A 20,092-nucleotide genomic window follows, 5' to 3' on the forward strand; every position below is an offset into this window, starting at 1 on the left:
TTATCTTAATTTCGTTATTGCCAAATACCCATCTTAATTTAAAATTTATCTTAATTTAATTTTTTTAAATGACTCGTTTTTATTGGTGCGTTGGTCTATTTATAGGTTAAATGAGCCTATGTCTAGAATGCTGAGATGTTTCGAATGTGACACAGGACTTATTTTATTTATTTATTCCAACTTCCAAGTGGTCTAGTCTACGTTAGTTATGAGTAAATTATGTTAAAACATGAATAAATTGCTCATTGTTGGCAAAAGGCAAAAGAGCTATGTGCGTGCGCACATTTGAATAATGTCGGGCTGTAAACGGGTTCGGGCTTTTAAAAAAGCTGTCAATCAAAATGTACTTGTCGGGCTCTGGCTGAAACCTGTCGGGCTCGGGTCCAGTCGGGCCTAACTTTTAAGGCCCGATTACAGCTCTACCTCAGGTGGCAAGGAAATGGAGGACATGTAGCTACGTGTGCATAATTTTAAAGACTTCCAAAGTTCTTCTCATTTCTTCACATGCAAAACTTTTTTGGGAGAAATGGGAGATTAGTGCACCTTATTTCAACTGAAGATCAATTAAAACAACTGAAAACCAACAACCTTGCTGTACTACACCGGCCCTTTAAGATCGTGTCCCAGAATACTTTGCGTTTGCCAAAAATAAACAAACCTGGGCTACTGAAACTGAAGCTAAAGTGTGAATCAGCTCCTGCTACTCCGTGTTCAATACACATCAACTAAATACAAGACACACAGCACAAGCGTTTAATTGCTTTTATTTCCTCAAGACTGCAGGCGACTCATCAGCACTTACAGAAAACATGTAACGTTAGCATCTTGCTAAATATCCACCGTGCATTCATGATCTCCATGCATATACAACATGAATAGCACATGATACATTTATGAGCATATATGACCGTAATCGAATTGCATGCTTTTTAGACTTACTTTATTTAACTTAACCAGCCATTTGAAACATATTGCATTGTGCTGAAACAGAAAGTCCATAACAAGCCCCCAATATTCTGTAACGTTCATAATGACAACACGGAAAAGGAAGAAATCATTGTTAACGTTACCTCAGTCCGAGTGTGCCAGCGATCAGACTGATGGTGAACCTCTCAAGAGACCCAGTCAGTGTCAATCTGACAAGATAGCTGTGCTTCAGCATCTCAGCCCTTACTTCTCAGTGAGAGAGTCTGTCAGACTGAGTTACAGCTTCTTCAATCAGCCCTGCGAAGATCTGGCAAAGGCCTTTCTCGGCAAGGTAAGATCACTCTGATTTCATATTAGAAGATTTCTGCTAAATTCAGAAATCAGATGTTCAGATGAGTCAGGCATCCGCCACTGTTAACTAAAGTTACTAAAACTGAAATAAAAATAAACGAACGCCATATGTAAAATATGTATAAAATATATAAAAACATTTGAATTATGCTTTAAACAGAGTTAAATCCTTAAAAATGAGTATTTGTGACTTGGGGATGCAGTTTAGACACAAATTGCACCTTTCTTGTCAACAATTCCTGCATGATTTGTTTAACAAACGGTTAAAACTGGCATCATTTTCTATTAAGGTTGTCTTCGAAGGAAAGGGTTAAGAGTGTAATCCAAAGCCAGTCAAAACTGTCTGCTGTCAAAAATGCCCAAAGCCTGTAAAATATTATTTACAGGAACTGTGTTGAAATCATGAAGTAACACCCAGAAATGAGTAACACTCCCAAGCACATACTCACTGCTTGGCAATAAAGTCAGTGTTCAGAAGCCCAGTACTGACTTCATGGAAAAAAATGCTTCTTTAAAGCCACAAAATTGTTGAAGCTAGTGTAGTGATGTTTATAAAATGTGTTGCTTTTAGATATAAAGTGGGCAGTCACTTTGGAGTCTAAGCTCCCTATTTTGAATGCAGGCAGCATATCAGCCGTGCTACACTGATTTATTCAGCAGTGTGAACACGTGAAATACATCTTAACCCCATGGAACCGCTTGAATGGCGGAGTTAAACCCAGGAAGTCTTTGAATCCAGAGCACAGAATAGGACACAGAGAGGCATAATTTGCATTTTAATAAGGTTTAAGATGGAAAGAAGGCTTGCTGAAAACATTAAGGCTGTACTAAAATACCCAAATATGTTCTCACTCCCAATTCGTCACATATTGATGCTTGGTCAGAACCCCTTGGCGTCACTTTTAGACGCACAGGGTACCCCTTTACTGTCATTTTTCGACATGCAGAGTCATCCGTTTCTTTACATAAGAAACCCTTAGCGTAACTTTTCAGACGGGACAAGGTATTGGTAATTTTATCGTCACTATGATTAAGTTAAATATTGGGTAAGAAAATTTCCATTATTGCATATATGTTTGGGTGTGATTTTTCTATATAAACAGTCATGGCAGTTTTATTTATATTACACTATTTACACATTTATGAGCACATCTCCCTTGGTCAGTTCACCACGGGGCCTGGTGCAATTGCACCAGCTTCATCCCCCGCATTTTTTAAGCTTTTTTTTAGAGTTATTTCAGGGTTTTGATCTCTCAACTGAGAGAACACATCCTTTTTATTATATTATAATGAATATTTAATATTACATTTAAACTTTGACTATAGCCTAGACATGTTGCATATTAATTGTACTATTTATTAACCTCAGAGCATATGTTTTGAATTTTGTGTTACTCCATAATAATCTCTATTTGAGGTCATTTGTAGAGTAGGTATAGGGCCCAAACATAACCTCAAGCCCAGGGAACTATTGAGCTCCTACCTCAGAGCAGGGTCTAAAGAGTTCTTCAGGTTCTACCAGTGATGTAAGTGCACACCGATTGGCCGAATGCCTACGAAACACCGGCTACCCGGCATTCTTAAAACGCCATGAAAAATACTTAATCCATTATCATGGAAAAACAGTGAGAACAGAATTTACAGTTTGTTGTGTTCTTTTCTCAGCCTCAATATGTAGAAATACAGGAGATTAAGTCTATTAGCCCAACTTTTAGCTTTTTCAGTTGCGTAATTGTGCATTTGCATTCCATCTCCCACATGACGCTTACCATTTACGGTTGTTGATGTTTGTAAATGCTGCGAATGCAACCAGGAAAATGGCCTGAGGGAGAAATTGGTTGACTAGGAACCACCTGCTGACTAGTTTTAGAACTAAGTTCCTGGAACTATGTGATGCGAAAGCCCCTGTGACGAGTTCAGAACGAGGTGTTGCCAGAAAATTAGTGTAAAATGACAGTGCATTTCCGTTTCAGGGTCAGTTAACCAGCACAAAATATCTCCTCGTTTGTTTTCAGTTTACCCGTGTGTAAATAGAAAGGGTTTAATGAGCAGCATGATAAGTCATTATCATGTTTGTAGGGCATCCGGTCTGACTCATAACAGGTTGTTTGGTGTGACCAAGCACTCTGCACTCTGCAGCAGCCTGGAGAAGGTGACACTTGTGGCTTTCACACTCTGTTGAGCTCACTACACAAACACTGTTCACAGCGGCCTTGTGTTCGCTCAAGCTCCCTGCACGACTGGCTGTAGCATCTTCTAGCACCTTTTAAGCAGCCGTTTAATGGATAAGTGGACCAGATGAACCCACTTTGAATAAACAAAGACTTCAGCCAGGATGGGATCCATTTGCATGCTGTCCTGAACCGTCACATGATGCTATATCCTCTTTTTTTTTTTTCTCTCCATGTTTGTGCAAGTTGGTTTACTACGTAAAATTGTTTTAGTGGAAGTTTTGCGATTATTATTGAAAGTAAACAAGGAAGGATTTTTGTTAATATATATATTTAAATTATAATAAAAGTTGATGCAAAGATGCAAAAGTACAGCGTCAGTAAGAGTTCTTTTGGAAATGAATGAATGGTGACAGTAAAAACATTTATAATGTCACAAAATATTTCTATTAGAAATAAATGCTCTTCTTTTAAATTTTCTGTTCATCAAAGATTCCTGAAAAATGTATCAGGTTTTTCACAAAAATACTAAACGGCACAAATGTTTTCAACATTAATAAGAAGAAATGATTTTTGAGCAGCAAACCAGTATATTAAAATTATTTCTGAAAGATCATTTGACACTGAAGACTGGAGTAATGATGCTGAAAATTCAGCTTTGCTTCACAGGAATAAATAAAATGTTCAAATTTAGTGAAATATAATTATTTTTAATTTCAATAATATATCATAATTTTACTGTTTTTATGATCAAATAAATCTTACCGACCCCAAACATTAGAACAGTAGTGTATGCAAGTTTTTGGCTGATTTATCAACGGATTTTCATCAGAAATCCAATAACCTAGAAAAAAAGTGGCACATCTTTACTGCCTCACCACAGGATTTGAGATCTCATTAGCAAGCACCACTAGCTAGCTACTAACATTTGTTTTCTAATGAATCTTAGTCAATATAATTTAGACAGATCTGCGCCACCTGCTGGATGTACAGTAAGATGCCTGTGGGAAGCCTCAGTGTGTGGGAAGTTTTGGAAAGAGAGTGACATCTGGTTTCTGTGTGAATTAGGTGTTGGTGAGGAAGCTAACTGATGGCACTGAGCTCAGAGGACGGGTTGTGGAAACCGAAGCATATTTGGGTGGGGAGGACAAAGCGTCCCACTCAGCAGGAGGGAAACGAACGGAGAGAAACACTGCCATGTTCATGAAGCCTGGGACCATCTACGTCTATCCCATCTATGGCATCTACCTCTGCATGAACGTCTCCAGCCAAGGTGAGGCTCCAAAAACCGCTGTAATTGACCACACGCACATATTATTAGGAGTATCGCTTCACAGGAGATGGAGCCGGAAGGCTGTAACCACAGATCCCTCACCGCTAGTTATGCAAGAAACAAGTGTTTGTTTTGCTGCTGCTCTGCTTCTCTCCAACTGTTTCTCATTATAGGTCAATTTGGCACATTACATAAACCTAGGGAAAGGTTGGAGCGAACGCACACAGACACAAGCCAACAGGAAGGAGACGGCATGGAGCCGCACTAACTACTCTACTCTGTGTGTGTGCAGGGGAGGGGGCGGCGGTGCTTGTGCGCTCGCTGGAGCCTCTGAGCGCTCAGGACGTCATGAGGGGCCTGCGAGCAGCCAAACGCAAGGCAGGAGCCAAAATCCTTAAGGAGAAAGAGTTCTGCAATGGGCCGTCAAAGCTGTGTCAAGCACTAGATATACAGCGCTGCTTCGACCGCAGGGATCTGGCCACTGACACAGAGGTGTGGCTTGAGAGGGACCCAGAACGAGAGGCCGTCTGCGCGGGAGAGGTGGTGTCAGCGCCCCGGATAGGAGTCGAGTCTCACGGTGAATGGGCAACCAAACCGCTTCGCTTCTACTTGAGAGGACACCCGTGTGTGAGCGTGCTGAACAGAGACGCAGAGCGCCAGATGCAGTCCTCCACTGATCTTCATAACACTGAGATGGACAGGACAGTCTGATGAAATGTTGTTTAGTCACAAAATCACTCTTTTAAAGGAGTGTTTGCTTAAAAATTAATCATTTACTCACTATCATGTCGCTCTAAATCTGTGTGGTGTTTTTTGGTACCCTACTGAACACCAAAGGAGATGTTTAGCAGAATGTCCAAGCTGCTTTTATCTTATCCATTTAATTCTAGTTAATGCTGACTAGGGACTGGCAAGGTTAAAAAAAAATGTTGAAGAGCACTCTACAAGTATCATGGCTTGTTCTCTATAGTCTCTGTAAGTCTTCTAACTCATCCAAAAAAAAAGGTTTACGTCATTATTCAGCGATAATCTTCTCATTTTTCCTCACAAAGCTTTCCAAATTGAGAAGAATATAAAACACAAATCTGCTACTGTGCTTGTTTTGTCCATTTTGGAGCTTGAAGACCCCTGGTGACTAATCATTTTCAAGGTATTGAGACATTTTTGCATTTTTGAGAACATTTTCACATTTTTGAGTCAACTAATCTTTTGAGTTTGAGTCTCGTAACAGCATGTTTCTTTATTGCATATTCTTGTTATTCCTGGTGCTGTATTGATTTTACAGATGTTTGGAAAACCATTTGCACTTCAAGGTAATTACAACCCCCTTTTCTCTTTCTGTTTCTCCACACTCAGTCTCAATGGCATGCGGTCTTATGGTCTGGAATTACCATCTTGGCATGTGTTTTGGGTCTTGTTTGCTTGAGGAGATGATTTATGACATCAGGAAGTGATCTCCAAATAGGAGATGCTTGCTTAAGCGATAAATTTTTTCCCTGTCCAAGGATGAATCACGCATCACAACCCCAGAACTGTTTATTAAAATAAACAGCATATGAGGTAAAATCATGACAACATAAAAATCTTTGGTCAGTACAGTTACATACACAATAGATTATGTGAGTCTCACTTCGTAATCCACTTGTGAATCTCAGCATTTCGCTTATTTAAGCCACTGTTGATGAGCAATCACGTCACAGCGTCGTCAGACTCACAGTAAGTTGAAGTTTAGTCTGGTGGACACTGGAACAGAGAGATGATGGGGTCCTCGTGGTTGGTTATCACTAAGACACTGCGAAACTTATCGTATAAAGTTTTCAGCTGCGAGCGACGCATGTTCTCATTGTACATGATCTCTTCCAAGTGATGATGGCCTCTGAAATAATGCAGCAGCCTAAAGAAAGACAACAAGATGCTAATTTACATGCACCCAAATCATCTGTTTATAATCAGACTGAAAAGCCCGATCAGTCTGACTGAGTTCAATCCAAATGAAATTTTGATTATTAGGATTATTGAAAAAGAAATTAAGCATGTAAACACTTTCAAAAATGCTAAAGCACAGGGCTGTCACATTTATATTTTGATACATTTTACATCTTATGAACGTGCCTATGTTAATCTAGGCATGTCTCTTTCATTTATGTTTATTCTGTCTGTATGTCTCGTGTCTTAAAGTGATAGTTCACCCAAAAAATGAAAATTCTGTCATTAATTACTCGCCCTCAAATCTTTCAAACCCCTAAGACCTTAGTTCATCTTTGTAACACAAATTAAGATATTTTTGATGAAATCCGAGAGCTTTTTGACCCTGTATGAATAAAGTTGTAATTTTTTTTTTTTTTTTTTATAGCCTCATAAAATTGTGATTTAACCACTGATGTCACATGGACTATGTTTCTGGGTCTTGAATGTTTGTTTTTTCGAAGATCTTAGGGGTTTGGAACGAAATGAGTGTGAGTAATTAATAACAGGATTTGGGTTTTTGGGTGAACTATCCCTTTAAAACCTGGTCAGTGGATGAGACTGAATATTTACTAAATATCTGCTGAAAGCTGGACTGAATTCATTACGATTTATGAAAATTAGTGCATGTAAACCTACTCACTGTTCTGTACAAAACTAGGTTTGAGATTGTAAAAACAAGCTCTAAAAGACATTCTGTCACCTGGCGAACAAGCGCAGGTCCTCTGGGTTCTGCGCTGCTGGGACACGGAGGATGGTCTGCCGCTCATGTTCGGTCAGGCTGGCCAGGAGCGTTTCGGTCATTCTTTTATTGAGAGGGGAGTCTCCTCCCGTCTGGAGCTCAGCGCTGGAGTTATCCATACTGGGACTCGTGAGGGTCATGTCATCGCTACTTGCTGCAGAGGGAAAATCAGAGAAACTACTGAGACTTTATTTGATCATAAGAGTATATTTCAAGTGCTAAGTTGGAGCTGACTGGGTCACATACTGGGAGAGCCGAAACTGAGGGCGCTGGGTGTGCTCAGACTCCGGCCTGTAACACGTGTGACTAGGGGTGGCTCCTCCTCCTGAAGACCAGGCTCCTCCTCAATGGGCGGGACCAGCAGACAAACATACGTGTGGAGCTGAAACAGCAGCCGGTGCTGCAGCATCCAGACCACCATCTGAATGAGCTGGGCCTGCTCAGATAGTTACATCATCTTTTAACATTCACATATCATTGTTGCACTTCGCTGCCTTCACATATCATGGTTGCATTTTGCTGTCTACGGACAGTTTCAAACTGTTTGCAAATCATCCATTACTCCGTATTTCACCATGGTATGAATGTATCCACACAAAACAAATGATCTGCAAAATATATCTGAAGGAAAAAAAATTGGTTTTCTAAGACTATTAAATGCAAACATAATTATACAATTATTTAAATAATTATTTAGATACTTATATAAATGTACATAATTATTTTTATTTTATTTAATTATTTTATTCTTGAATGCACTGTAAGTTGCTTTGGATAAAAGCGTCTACTAAATGCATAAATGTATTTAATTTAATTTTAATTTTATTTATAGAATTATTTCATACATAATTCTTCATACTTTTGATTACAATGCATTACAAATGGTCACATATGATTTTTAGCCGCAAAAATTAACGCTCAGATTGGATCTTAAATTCTGCATGCCCCCATGCATAACTTCATAATGCCCCTGTACTTCTTTCCATTGGAAATGAATGACTTCCTCTCTGATGTTTGTGATAGATAGTGAAAAGATGACCTTAGACTCTTACCTCGTGCACAGGGGCATCCAGTGGATTCCTGGACTCAGACAGAGACACCGGAAGTGAGAACTTTGCTAACATCGAGGGCAGGTCATGACCGGGAAATTGGAGGGCAAACTGCTCAGCCAGAGGAGAGTAGCTGGGGGAGGGAGACACAAAACAATGAATTATGTTTGCCTTGAGATTTTTAAAGGAATTACAGCTTTTTTGTTAAAAACTGAGAATATTTTACAGTCTGTGCAACAGACAATACATGCAAATTTAAAGGTTTACATTTATTTTAGTTTTTTAAGAATATACTTACATGCAGATGTTTGCGTGGGGAGACAGCATATACACGTTGTTCTCACAGAGAGGATAGATAATGATAGCTTTACCCCAGTATACCAGATGAGCAGCTATCTGGAAGACCTGTGGGAAGCAATGTAACATTTAAGATCAGTAATATTCCACAACTAGGGACCCGAGCAAACCTCCAAGGGGACTCAAGACACAACAAGATTTAAAATAAGTGAAAACAACTAAATATATATATATATATATATATATTTATTTGAATTCAACCTCTCAACAATTATTTCATTTTTCTTTAAGAACCAATATTATCGCATTCTTAAAAACCTCACTATTATAATTTTTTTTTTTAACTGCATGTGCATTTTTATAATGATTTGACACTTTTTGGGTTATGCCAGGCCCTAAAATATTTTATCAGGTAGAAATTGTTCTTAAAAATTCATAGTATTAATTGTAATCCAGTAAACCACGAATAACGAAAAGTAAATTCAAATCATTCATTTGTTCACAAACAGGAGTTCCAGGCTTATTAATATTGTGAACAATACAGAGCCTCTGAGTCATAAAGGTTGACAATCACTTTTTCACTTTTGAATGAATTCATTTTTTAGATTAAAAATAATCGATCTGTATCCAAAACATTAGACATAACGTTATCACAACATAACTGTTTTGCGTTGTCTGTCCACTAGGTGGCAGTATAAGACTTATTACAACAACAACAAAACAACTCAGTGACTGATAGTGTAACTTTCCATTTTACTCTCTAACCCAGCATCAGTTTTTCACCAAGAGTAAACCTGCAGCTCCTTTTTGTCAAACCATTGGAACATTTCAATACGTCAGACATGGAGGAGGACAAGGCTGTTTGACCTGCAGGAGAGCCAGGTCAGTGTCCTGGGCCAGCTGCTGCAGGTTCTTGACGGCTGAGCAGGTTTTGATGAGCCGCACTAGAGCAGGAGAGCAGTCCAGAGGGAGCTGAGCTAGCAAGGCCTTCTCGTTGTCCAGCAGCAGCAGTGCGTGATACGGCCTGCAGGGGGCACAGCATCACAACACAGCAGTTCAAATCACACTCAGGTCTTAATAGCAAGTGCACTTGATCATGCAGAAGAGACTAAGGCCGTGTTCAGAATTTCATATAACCTTACTGGTCACAATATTTTAATACTCACTTGCTGGAGTAAATCTTCATACTGTGCACTAAGAATACATGGATAACCTACTACTATTTTTGCCAAAAAATGAGGTGTATTGCATGCCATAGTTCAGTGTGATCAAACTAAAGAGTATTGGAAGAAGCAAATTAGCCATTTCCATTTTCCAGAAAACAACTGGATGCAATTTGCTGAATTGCAGCTTGATAAATAAACTGAACATAAACTGTAACTCACCGAATGGCCTTTAGGCTGCGCTCAAGAGCTTCTGGTGGGATGTGTTTCCCTCCCACATGGTGGATTTTGTGTGGCAGGCAGAAACTGACCTCAAGCCAGTTATTAACGTGAAGCCGGACAACTCCAGTTGTGCAGAGGCTGAAAACAATACACAATATCATCACGACAAAAATGACAAGAGCTTTTCTTTTAGTGCAGATCATGAACAAAAGCAAATAGCTGTTTGTCAGCAACATATTTAGGTTTATGAGTTTCATGCTCAACGATTTAAGTTCAAGCATCAATAACAATCCTGAAACACGACTGCAATCAAACATAACATGATGCATGATTTAGCCTGAACAGGACATAAGGGAGTGCAATATCTTTCAATAACATCATAATTGTTGTTTTAATGATGTGGAAGCTGGAATTATCACTCACCATGCAAAAACGAACAAAAATATAACTTTCAAAACGGTTGAGCATCTCTGAAAAAAACAGTGTGGTGTTTAATTCCTGAATGGAATTCTAAGTGTGAATTTGATTTGCTTGGTAATAGCCTACAATGTCTTACTATTCTAATAGAATTGATTAATTAATTGTAAGAATTTAATATGAAAGATGATGCACACATCTAACAAGGTAAGGAAAAAAAAAAATTAAAGCTGCCCCTGAAAATCATTTATGTGGCAAATACTGACTAATGAAAAAGTTCATATTTATCACTGCAGTGAACTGACCACCACACACAATATGAAGAATATGAAAAGCTAAACCAGCTAAGGTACAAACACCAAAAGATCTTCAGCAAAATATCATCTAATTATTGTTTTAGACATTGTTTTTTTTTTTGGTAAACCTCACACAATCCTTCAAAACCATTACAGCTCTAACTAACCGACTAGATGACAGGAGTGTTTGGGTAAATGTTGTTCAATATAAACCAACTCACCTGTCATAAGCCTCTTTTAGGTCTCTTGCTAATTTACACTTGGGAAGGATTTGGCGAAACGGCGACTGTGGAGTGCTGTCCGCTGTAATGACAGGTAAACAGCGCGGTGAAAATGACGCAGCACCTTCAGTAACTGTGAGTGCAGGACAAACACTAGAGATGTCTCACTCTCGGTCATGGTGGTGACCTCGTCCTGCACTGCCAGCATGAGCTTGGCCTCTCTGGTGAGGTACTGACACCTGCGCTCCTCGTGCTGCAGGGCGATGGCGATGCGACGGGACAGGTTATGCATGCAGTTGATGACCGAGGCGTCTGCATTGGCCTGTAGACGGCAGAAAATCCAGATGGAAGATGGTTATTGTTCAGCTGATCATTTATTGCTCTTAACTATTAATTCATTAAACATCATTAAAAATGCAATGATTGATGCATACACCTCTTCTATGATAACCATGTTTTAATTTGTATGTACACTAATTTTGATATTTCGCGGGGACTTACAGTAAAACATTTCAAACTGTCCTGAAATCATAATGAAAACGGACTCTTTAAAAATATGAAACATTATGAAGTTCAGCATACTCTTCTAAAGAGGGATACATAAATAAATAAATAAATATAAATATGTAAAAAATACAATTTCAAATTCTAACTCAAGCTCATTGCTTAATGTACTATTTGTATTTCCCTTTCCTGGACACAGTTCTTTGTCTCTGACAATAAAATAGAATAAAGTTCTTTGTTTTTTTGCTTCTAACTTGTTTGTCTTGTTTGACTTCACAATGCCTGAAATTTTATTTTCAGACATGGATCCATCGTGCATGTGCAAAGCGCCACAGTTACATGATTATTAAATATTTATGTAAATTAATCTTTATTAAACATATCAAAGAACTATTATAATCTGACATTTATATAATCAAATAAAGAGTATAATCTAACCTAATTAACAATACAATAAGCTATTCAGTTAAAAGTGTCTTTCAGAGTTACATGCATTATTCCACAAGTTACTGAAAAATCAAAAATGTATATTCTCTAAGTATTTGATGAGTCGGTCATGGAAGTCATGCAACTTTTTGTCTATGTCTATTCATTTATTTCAAAATTAAAAATGCAGTAACTCATGACTTGAATACACACCCCTTCTATGATAAACAATATCTGTATTAAAACAGATTGGTAACACTTAGAAACCTTTCTGTTTAATGCATTAAAACAGGTTATTAAAGGGTATAATGCATTACTACTAGTCATAATGTGTATATTTAAGAGGGGGCATAAAGTACAACCTAATATTTTATTGAATATTCTCTTGAATCAGATGGTAAATTTGCAGATTAATGGTGGGCACAGTGACAGAGGGAGTGGGCATGCTGGAGAACTGATAGGAGTGTGAGTTTGCGTTTTCTGCAGCTGGAGCTGTGCCTCAGGCCTCTGCCGTGTCGAGTCATGGTTGCTCAGGGGTGGGTCTGGTCGTGTGCAGTCTGATTGTGCAGGGAACAGAGTCCCGCCTCCCTGTCAGTCTGCCTGATAGACAGCACTCTGGAGGTTTATCACAACCCACACCCTTTCTGAGAAGCCAGAACTAAACACTTGACCTCAGACAGCTTCACAAACAGCTGATTCACTATACAGTGCCTCCACCAAGTACTTAGACAATGAGGTCAATATTCTAATAGTATACATTTTATTGCAATGTGAGTCAAACCGTGATCAAACCTAATAATGAAAGTCTTCAGATACTGTACATCTTGCACCTTAATTTAGAACAAAGGACTGTTGGTTTATACTGCATATGTGTGATTGTGTATTTCGTTAAAATGCATTGCATTTGGTGAGATATTTTATATATTTAATGTCATGATAATCATATTTTAAGTTTATTTTAATATTTTTGTTGCATTTCATGATAGTATATTAAATGACAAACTTTTAAACTGACAAAAATGTCAGTTTATACATTCAAATGCATATATTTTTATTTCAGTATATAAAAAAATCATGAGCAATCATCCTATCATGAATTTAAATTGAACTATTTTGCACATCACTGTTTAAAATACAGTGGGCAACAAAAATATTAAAATTAACTTAAAATGTGTGATTATTATGTTTATCATATTTATATGAAATATATAAAATATCTAACCAAATGCAATGCATTTTAACGAAAAAAACACAACATGTTGTTTTATTCTATGTAACTTACTGCATAACAAACTTGTGCTTGAAATTTGTGCTTGTGCGCTTTCTTTAAAATAACTTGGTTTGATATTTTCTATATCTAATGTCATGACAGTCACACCTTTTTAGGTGTCTCAATACTTTTGTCAAAAAAAATGTTTCACTTGAATTCATTATAGTATATTAATTTCTAAACTTTTCACATAGAAAAGTCTTAATAGATTTGTGTTCAAGAGTTTAAATGTATTGTTTTCTTACCCTTAATGCAAAAACGACACTGAACAGGATCATGGTGGGCAGATCTCTTTTGGGCGAGGGGTCAGTTTTGGAGACCTGGTGAAATAACAATTAATAAACGGATTTACATTAAGCTCATTTTATTATTAAGCTTATATTTCAAGGAGAAATGAGCAATGATAAATAATGTTTTTTTTTCCCTTTAAGCGTTGCATCGTAACAGTACGTTAACTGAATGTTGCATAAAGAGTACTGTAGTTCAGTAGTCTTTTAAGAAACTACTAATTATTTTTTACATTTGAGAAATAAATGTGAACTTTTAAGTATGTGTATGTAGATTATACCTTCACTGTGCATGTGTGCAAGTTAGTGTAACTGATGCAATTTATGACGCAGCATAGATAACAGACAAAGTGATCTTTTAATAATCAGAATCAATACTGAATTTACTTGTAGCTTGAATTTATTTATTATGAATCTTAGCTGTTAAATTATGCTCAAATTTGTGTTCAACAAATGCAAAGTGTTTGTTTGCAGGAGAAGCACTTCTTTCTACAGTGGACTCCTCCTAACATATATTTTCTGTCAAACAGAAGGTGGAGCTCTTAGCCTGTGTTCATGCTAGTCACCGGTGCATTCATACACCACACATAGTTTCCTGATGACTTAAACATGAGATGTTTATGTGAAGAATAAATGGTTACTAAACTGCACAGTTCAAAATAATTTCCTTCACTCTCAGACTATGAAATATAATAACAGCAATATAACATTCAAAGGTTTGCGGTCAGCATGTTTTTATTTATTATGTTATTATTTAACAATTAAAAGAACGAAAGACTTAAACTACTTCAGTCTGTGTGCATTACATTTATTTAATACACAAGTTTTACAATTTGAGTTGAATTACTGAAAAAAATAAACTTTTCCATGACATTCAAATTCATTGAGATGCACCTGTTTGTATTTATTCGTAATTTTATTTTGAAGAAATAATTAATACTTTTATTTGCAAGGATGCACATTGAGCAAAAGTGCCGGTCAAGACATGTATAATGTTACAAAACATTATTTTTCAAATAAATCCTCTTCTGTAGCACTTTCTACTTTGGTTTCCAGAGAAATATTAGCAGCACAACTCTTTTCAACATCGATGATAATAATAATAAATGTTTCTTGATCAGCATATTAGAATGATTTCTGAAGGATCATGTGTCACTGAAGACTGGAGCAATGATGCTGAAAATACAGCTTTGCGACACAGGAATAAATGGCATTTTAAAACAAAATAAAATACAAAAGACTCATTTTAAATTGTAATATTATTCCACAACTTTACTGTATTTTTAATCAAATTGCAAAATCTTAAGAGACCCCAAACTTTTGAATGATATCCTATGTCTTTTAATAACTGGCCTGAAATCTTTCATATAGAGATTTAGCTCGTCTCACCTGAATTGTATGTGGAGGCTGTAATAAGGTTGGATGTCCGACGAAGCGCACATTGTCTATTTTTAGCTCAAACTTCTTGCCGCACATATCAGACTTGGTGGCCAGGATGGTGGCGAGAATAACATCAGAAAACCTTTAAAAGGAGAGGAGTAGAAAGAAGAATAAAGGACAGTGATCAGAACAAGTGCGACTAAAATCAGTGCAATTAAAGTGGAGGGTCCGATTGGCTTTCAAGCTCTAATCTACTCAGCACTGAGAATTACACAGTCTGAGCTATATTTCTAGGGGATTCACAAGGGAAGGATGATTGGACAAGTGATTTGGTGATCTGGACTCTTTTTCCTGATCTAAATACACCACTAACCTCTAAACTGTGTGAATGTTTGGTGACTAAATCAATCTTGCAGAGCCCTGTTTATAGTTCATCCATTCAGACAAGGCTTCATAGAGAGGATTAAACCCCAAGAATGCCAAAATGAATTGGTCTGATTTATACATTTAATCACTTTCTTGTGAGGAAGAAAAATGAAAGGAAGACAGGTCTTTAAGTGTACTGAGTTCATGAACATTGCATTAATGCAGGCCCACCACCTATACAACTTTTGGCTGAATGACATTTCTAGATTGCAAGATTAACCCACATGATTTATTATTATGGGATAATGTCTTTTAAAACAAAATTATAACATTGCAACTTTTTTCAGATATCTTACTGCGACCCAAGTTGATACTATGAGCTTAGATTACATAAATAGTAAATAACACACAATTACTCACAATTTCCCAGATTACATTTGCCATTGAATGCATACATATGTGATCTAGAAATATACATAATATGCCAGACAAATTATAAGGGAGAAAGTGTGAACAAAGGTGGGGTGCTCTGGAGAAAGGAGAGGTGGTTCAGAATGGTGGTTCAATCTTACCCTTCTACCAACTGTTCATCAGTTAGTGGAGTTTGTTCACTGAAATGGGAATAGGGCCATAAAGAAAGGAAGAAGAAAAAAAAGGAAAAATGCAGCAGACAAGTCGGCAGGATGCATGACATAAGGGTGACAAAAACAAACCAAATTTTAAGATTGGTCAACCAGGACAGCAAGTTTTTTTTCTTCAAAAAAATTGTGATAACTTTTTTTTTAATTTTTGCATTTTAAACTTTGAATTGTTATCTACTTTTAACTAAGTTCTCTTCTGGATCAAATATTGTGTTTCTTAAAGGAATAGTTCACCCGAAAATGAACATTTGCTGAATATCCACTCACCCAAGACCATCCAAGATGTAGATGGGTTGTGTCTTCTTTAAAACGGATATGGAAACAATTTACTTTGCAACAAATGCTCACCATTGGATCCTTTGCAGTGAATGGGTGCCGTCAGAATGAGAGTCCAAATAGCTCATAAAAACCACAATAATCCACATGACTCCAGGCCATCAGTAAATGTCTTGTTTATCACAAACGTGCAGTTTTTCACTTCACAAATCCATCAAGGCATCTGTTTTGCACTGTTTTTGCTTGTAAATGTTTTCGATTGGTGCATATTTATCTACTGATTCAAAATATTTTTGTTGTTGTTGTTGGTTGTGTTTTACTGGAGAAAGAAATATTATGAATCAATGGTTTGGAAGCAACGGTTTAAAGTTAAACCACCTTAATGATGGATTTGCCTATTACAAAGACACAGCATTTCACTTCACAAGACATTAATCGAGGGACTGGAATCTTGTGGATTTTTGTGAAGTTTCTATCTGCTGTTCGGACTATCATTCTGACGGCACCCATTCACTGCAGAGGTGAGTGAGTGATGTAATGCTACATGTTCTGATGAAGAAACAAACTCATCTAGCCTGGCCAGAGGGTGAGCACATTTACATTTGTGCTTGAGCTATTCCTTTAAGTACTCACTAATGACCATCTATAATATCCAGAAAGCAATCTAAAATCAACCATCACAAAAACATATGACACAAAAGAACATGAAGAACAAATGGTGGCACAGGTGATCTCTTAACATGCCACCAGGGATTACTGCATGCAGAAAATGCAGAATGAAATGAAAACACAACTCTAGTATTATTTTACAACAACATGCATAGTTATAAAGGAACTTAGAAAAGGAAAAATAAACCCTTAATTCTGGTCTTTGCATAATACCTTGAATCACCATCCTGGTCCTCTATAGAGTCACCTGAGGTATTCAAGACATACGGACTCCGCTGTTTTGCTTTGATGAAAGAGAATACACACCTTGAAAAGGACAATTCTTTATATGTATAGTGTAAAGTGATATGACTGAGTGTGTTATAGCAGTGTGAACGTGTCTGATTGATACTCAAATGTGTGACCCTGGAGCCCAAAAGCACTCTTAAGTAGCAAGGATATATTTGTAGCAATAATGAACAATACACTATATGGGTCAAAATTATTAATTTTTCTTTTATGCTAAAAATCACTAGGATATTAAGTAAAGATCTTGTTCCATGAAGATATTTTGTAAATTTCCTACCGTAAATATATCAAAACGTACATTTTGATTAGTAATATGCATTGCTAAAAACTTCATTTGGATTTGAACTTTTTCAATATTTAGATTTAGATTAGTTGTATCTCAGGCAAATATTGTCCTATCCTAAAAAACTATACTTCCAAGGAATGCTTATTTAAAAATGAACCCTTATATTTTGTGGTCCATGGTCACATACACAACGTAAATATCATCTACAGTCTCCAGTACAGAGGGCAGCATTACATGCAGAAGAAGAGGAAGCAGGAACACTTACACGTTGCTGATGAAGTGTTTTCAGATACCCTCTGAAACGGGTATCGGAAGAGCAGTTTATTTCCTCTACTGCCAGAGCTCACTAGTATAACACTTATGGGACTTGTCTTTTCTCCATTTGGCTGCAGGCTGGATTCAGACTGTTTCCACATCAGCTCAGCATCTGCATTTATATCTTCAGACCACTGCTTGTACATCCTGATGCGTTTTCTTAAGTAATATTATAAGTATATATCTCTTAAGTATAATCTCAAGCGAACTCAGTTTACAGCTGGAGCTAAAAACGTGCAATGTAGTATTTACTTTACAGTTTTGGACAAGTGTGGACAACTAAATGCTGGCACTGCATGATAATTTAACTGAAAGTGTATAAAACATTCGGTGCATTTGTTCAAATGCATCTCAAATAACATGGAAAACTAACACAATTGACCTGAAATTGAGGTAATAGCAGCATGACAAATTGCTCATGACCTGCTCGCTAGCCAAAACCAAATGAACGCAAATCAGTCACAAAATCAAAATATTTTATCCATCAGTCACCTCCTGGAGCCATGTGAATATATGAAACTAATCTAACAGGTAAGTTTATCAATGAAAGCTTGATAAATGTTATACTTAACTGAAACACACAGCATTACAGTAGATCAGTGTTTGGTGTTGCACAAGGTGCGCCGTGCAAATACAGATGACTGGATGCAAAGGTTCCGCCTATATCCCTATCGTATTTAATGAATTAATGTTTGTTTTACACGTTTTAAACTTTTTTCTGCTTGAAGCACTTCCGATGTTTACATTTTTATTAACTGACAAGTTGAAAAAGGTAAAAAATAAATATAGCCTAATTTAGTTATATTAGTTGCATTGTCTTTTCTAATTTACCCTTTAATCATGATGTAGCCTACTGTCTTATGCCGCTCACTTTATACTTCTAAGATTTGATCAACCCTGTACAAGTGAGATGATGTAGCCTAAATGTGTGGATTTTAGGAAACATGAAATGGTAGCTATAAAATAGCCTAAATGAGCCACTTAAATTCAGGGGTAAAATAAATAGATAAATAAACTTACAAAATGAGAAAAATTTTCCTCTGGTAGCCTACGTGCATTTTTAATAAATAAACAAATAAATACAATTATAATTATGAAATGAAAGTAAAAGTCGTGACATCTGACAAGTATGGTAATTAAACCATACTCGGAATTGGTGCTCCCATCCAAGTACACGCACACACACACACACACACACACACACACATGTATCTGTGAATTGTGGAGACTTTCCAAAATCTTCTATTACTTTTATACTGAGCAAACAATATAATATTTTCTATCCGCTAACCCAGCCCTAACCCTAAACTTACTCATAACAGAAAACCTGTTCGCATTGTTAGCCTTTCGTGATAAACATAATTTACTATTTTTAATCATATTTTACCCTCTTGGGGACTTGAGGATAACCCATTTTTTGCAGCAATCCAAACCCAGTGGACTAAAACTGTTATTAAGGGAACTGATTCTGGATCAGCTTGCAGCATCTGGCTCACTGTCCATTCTAACAAACCCTAATAACTCCTCTGTTCCTGTTGAACTATGAGCTGAGGCGACACATGCTGCTGTGACTTAAACTGAAGATTAGATCAAATTTTGAAAAATTTATGCAGAATTCTTGGTAAAATCACTGACTATTCAGTCATCCCATGTTTGAATTTAGACAATCCATTGTTGTCTTATCTGCATGTTTGCAGATTTATATAATTAAAATATCCCCTTGTATATAATATTGTGTGTACACTTATGCACTTTTACTCTCCACTCAATTTGAATCAGTTCTTTAATGCTAAATAACAGGAAAACTCTCAAAATATGGACATAAAACACAATAAAGATGTATCAAGAAATCTGAATTAAAGGAGAGGGACACAAAAGTTTCCTTATATCTTTAATTTGCCATTACCTAATGTGCCAGAACTCTGAAATCCAGATCCATCCTTGTAGTCTAATAATGTCTATATAATGCACATATATCTGCATATCTCCAAGTCTGCAACCACTGCTAATGCTGAATGTAGAGGTGGAACCTCTGGATTATTCTGATGGACCTTTGAAATCTGGTGACTCCGGTAAGAGAGTACAGGGCTCAGAGAGTCACATCCAAGAAAGCTTTAATGAGTTGGGTTAATACAAACCACGATGGTGAGCATTAAGGTATAAAGGCAAAAGGTATTGAGTATTTGTGGTGTGTATGTGTGGTCTGAAATAGAGGAAATTTGTGGAAATTAGCTATTACAGTCTTTCTATTAACTTACTACAGATGTTAAATATTTACATTCTGAACATA

At 36.9% G+C, this 20,092-nt stretch overlaps 2 protein-coding genes across 3 annotated transcripts; one reads left to right on the forward strand and one right to left on the reverse strand.

Annotated features, from left to right (window-relative positions):
* The first annotated feature begins 628 nt into the window (after positions 1–628).
* mpg (N-methylpurine DNA glycosylase) lies at positions 629–6,059 on the forward strand. The gene is made up of 3 exons (XM_052552473.1): positions 629–1,258; positions 4,518–4,722; positions 5,015–6,059. Exons 1-3 carry the CDS (start codon positions 1,031–1,033, stop codon positions 5,431–5,433), a joined length of 852 nt encoding a protein of 283 aa, XP_052408433.1. The 5' UTR covers positions 629–1,030; the 3' UTR covers positions 5,434–6,059.
* Positions 6,060–6,244: 185 nt separating this feature from the next.
* LOC127953307 (GATOR complex protein NPRL3) lies at positions 6,245–18,456 on the reverse strand. 2 transcript variants are annotated; one of them, XM_052552441.1, is made up of 15 exons: positions 18,375–18,456; positions 17,753–17,961; positions 17,127–17,196; positions 15,900–15,938; positions 14,971–15,103; positions 13,540–13,614; positions 11,263–11,416; positions 11,095–11,176; positions 10,161–10,298; positions 9,643–9,799; positions 8,777–8,883; positions 8,482–8,611; positions 7,676–7,865; positions 7,391–7,583; positions 6,245–6,616 (listed from the first exon to the last, which is right to left on the reverse strand). In XM_052552441.1, the coding sequence occupies exons 2-15, from the start codon at positions 17,946–17,948 to the stop codon at positions 6,451–6,453; spliced, it is 1,830 nt and encodes a 609-aa protein (XP_052408401.1). In that variant the 5' UTR covers positions 17,949–17,961; positions 18,375–18,456; the 3' UTR covers positions 6,245–6,450. The 2 variants fall into 2 exon arrangements, with proteins under 2 accessions (XP_052408401.1, XP_052408403.1); XM_052552443.1 differs by lacking the exon at positions 15,900–15,938 and having other exon boundaries at positions 17,753–18,431.
* Positions 18,457–20,092: the final 1,636 nt, after the last annotated feature.

The sequence above is a fragment of the Carassius gibelio genome, chromosome B3 (assembly GCF_023724105.1).
Source record: "Carassius gibelio isolate Cgi1373 ecotype wild population from Czech Republic chromosome B3, carGib1.2-hapl.c, whole genome shotgun sequence".
NCBI classification, from domain to species: Eukaryota; Metazoa; Chordata; class Actinopteri; order Cypriniformes; family Cyprinidae; genus Carassius; species Carassius gibelio.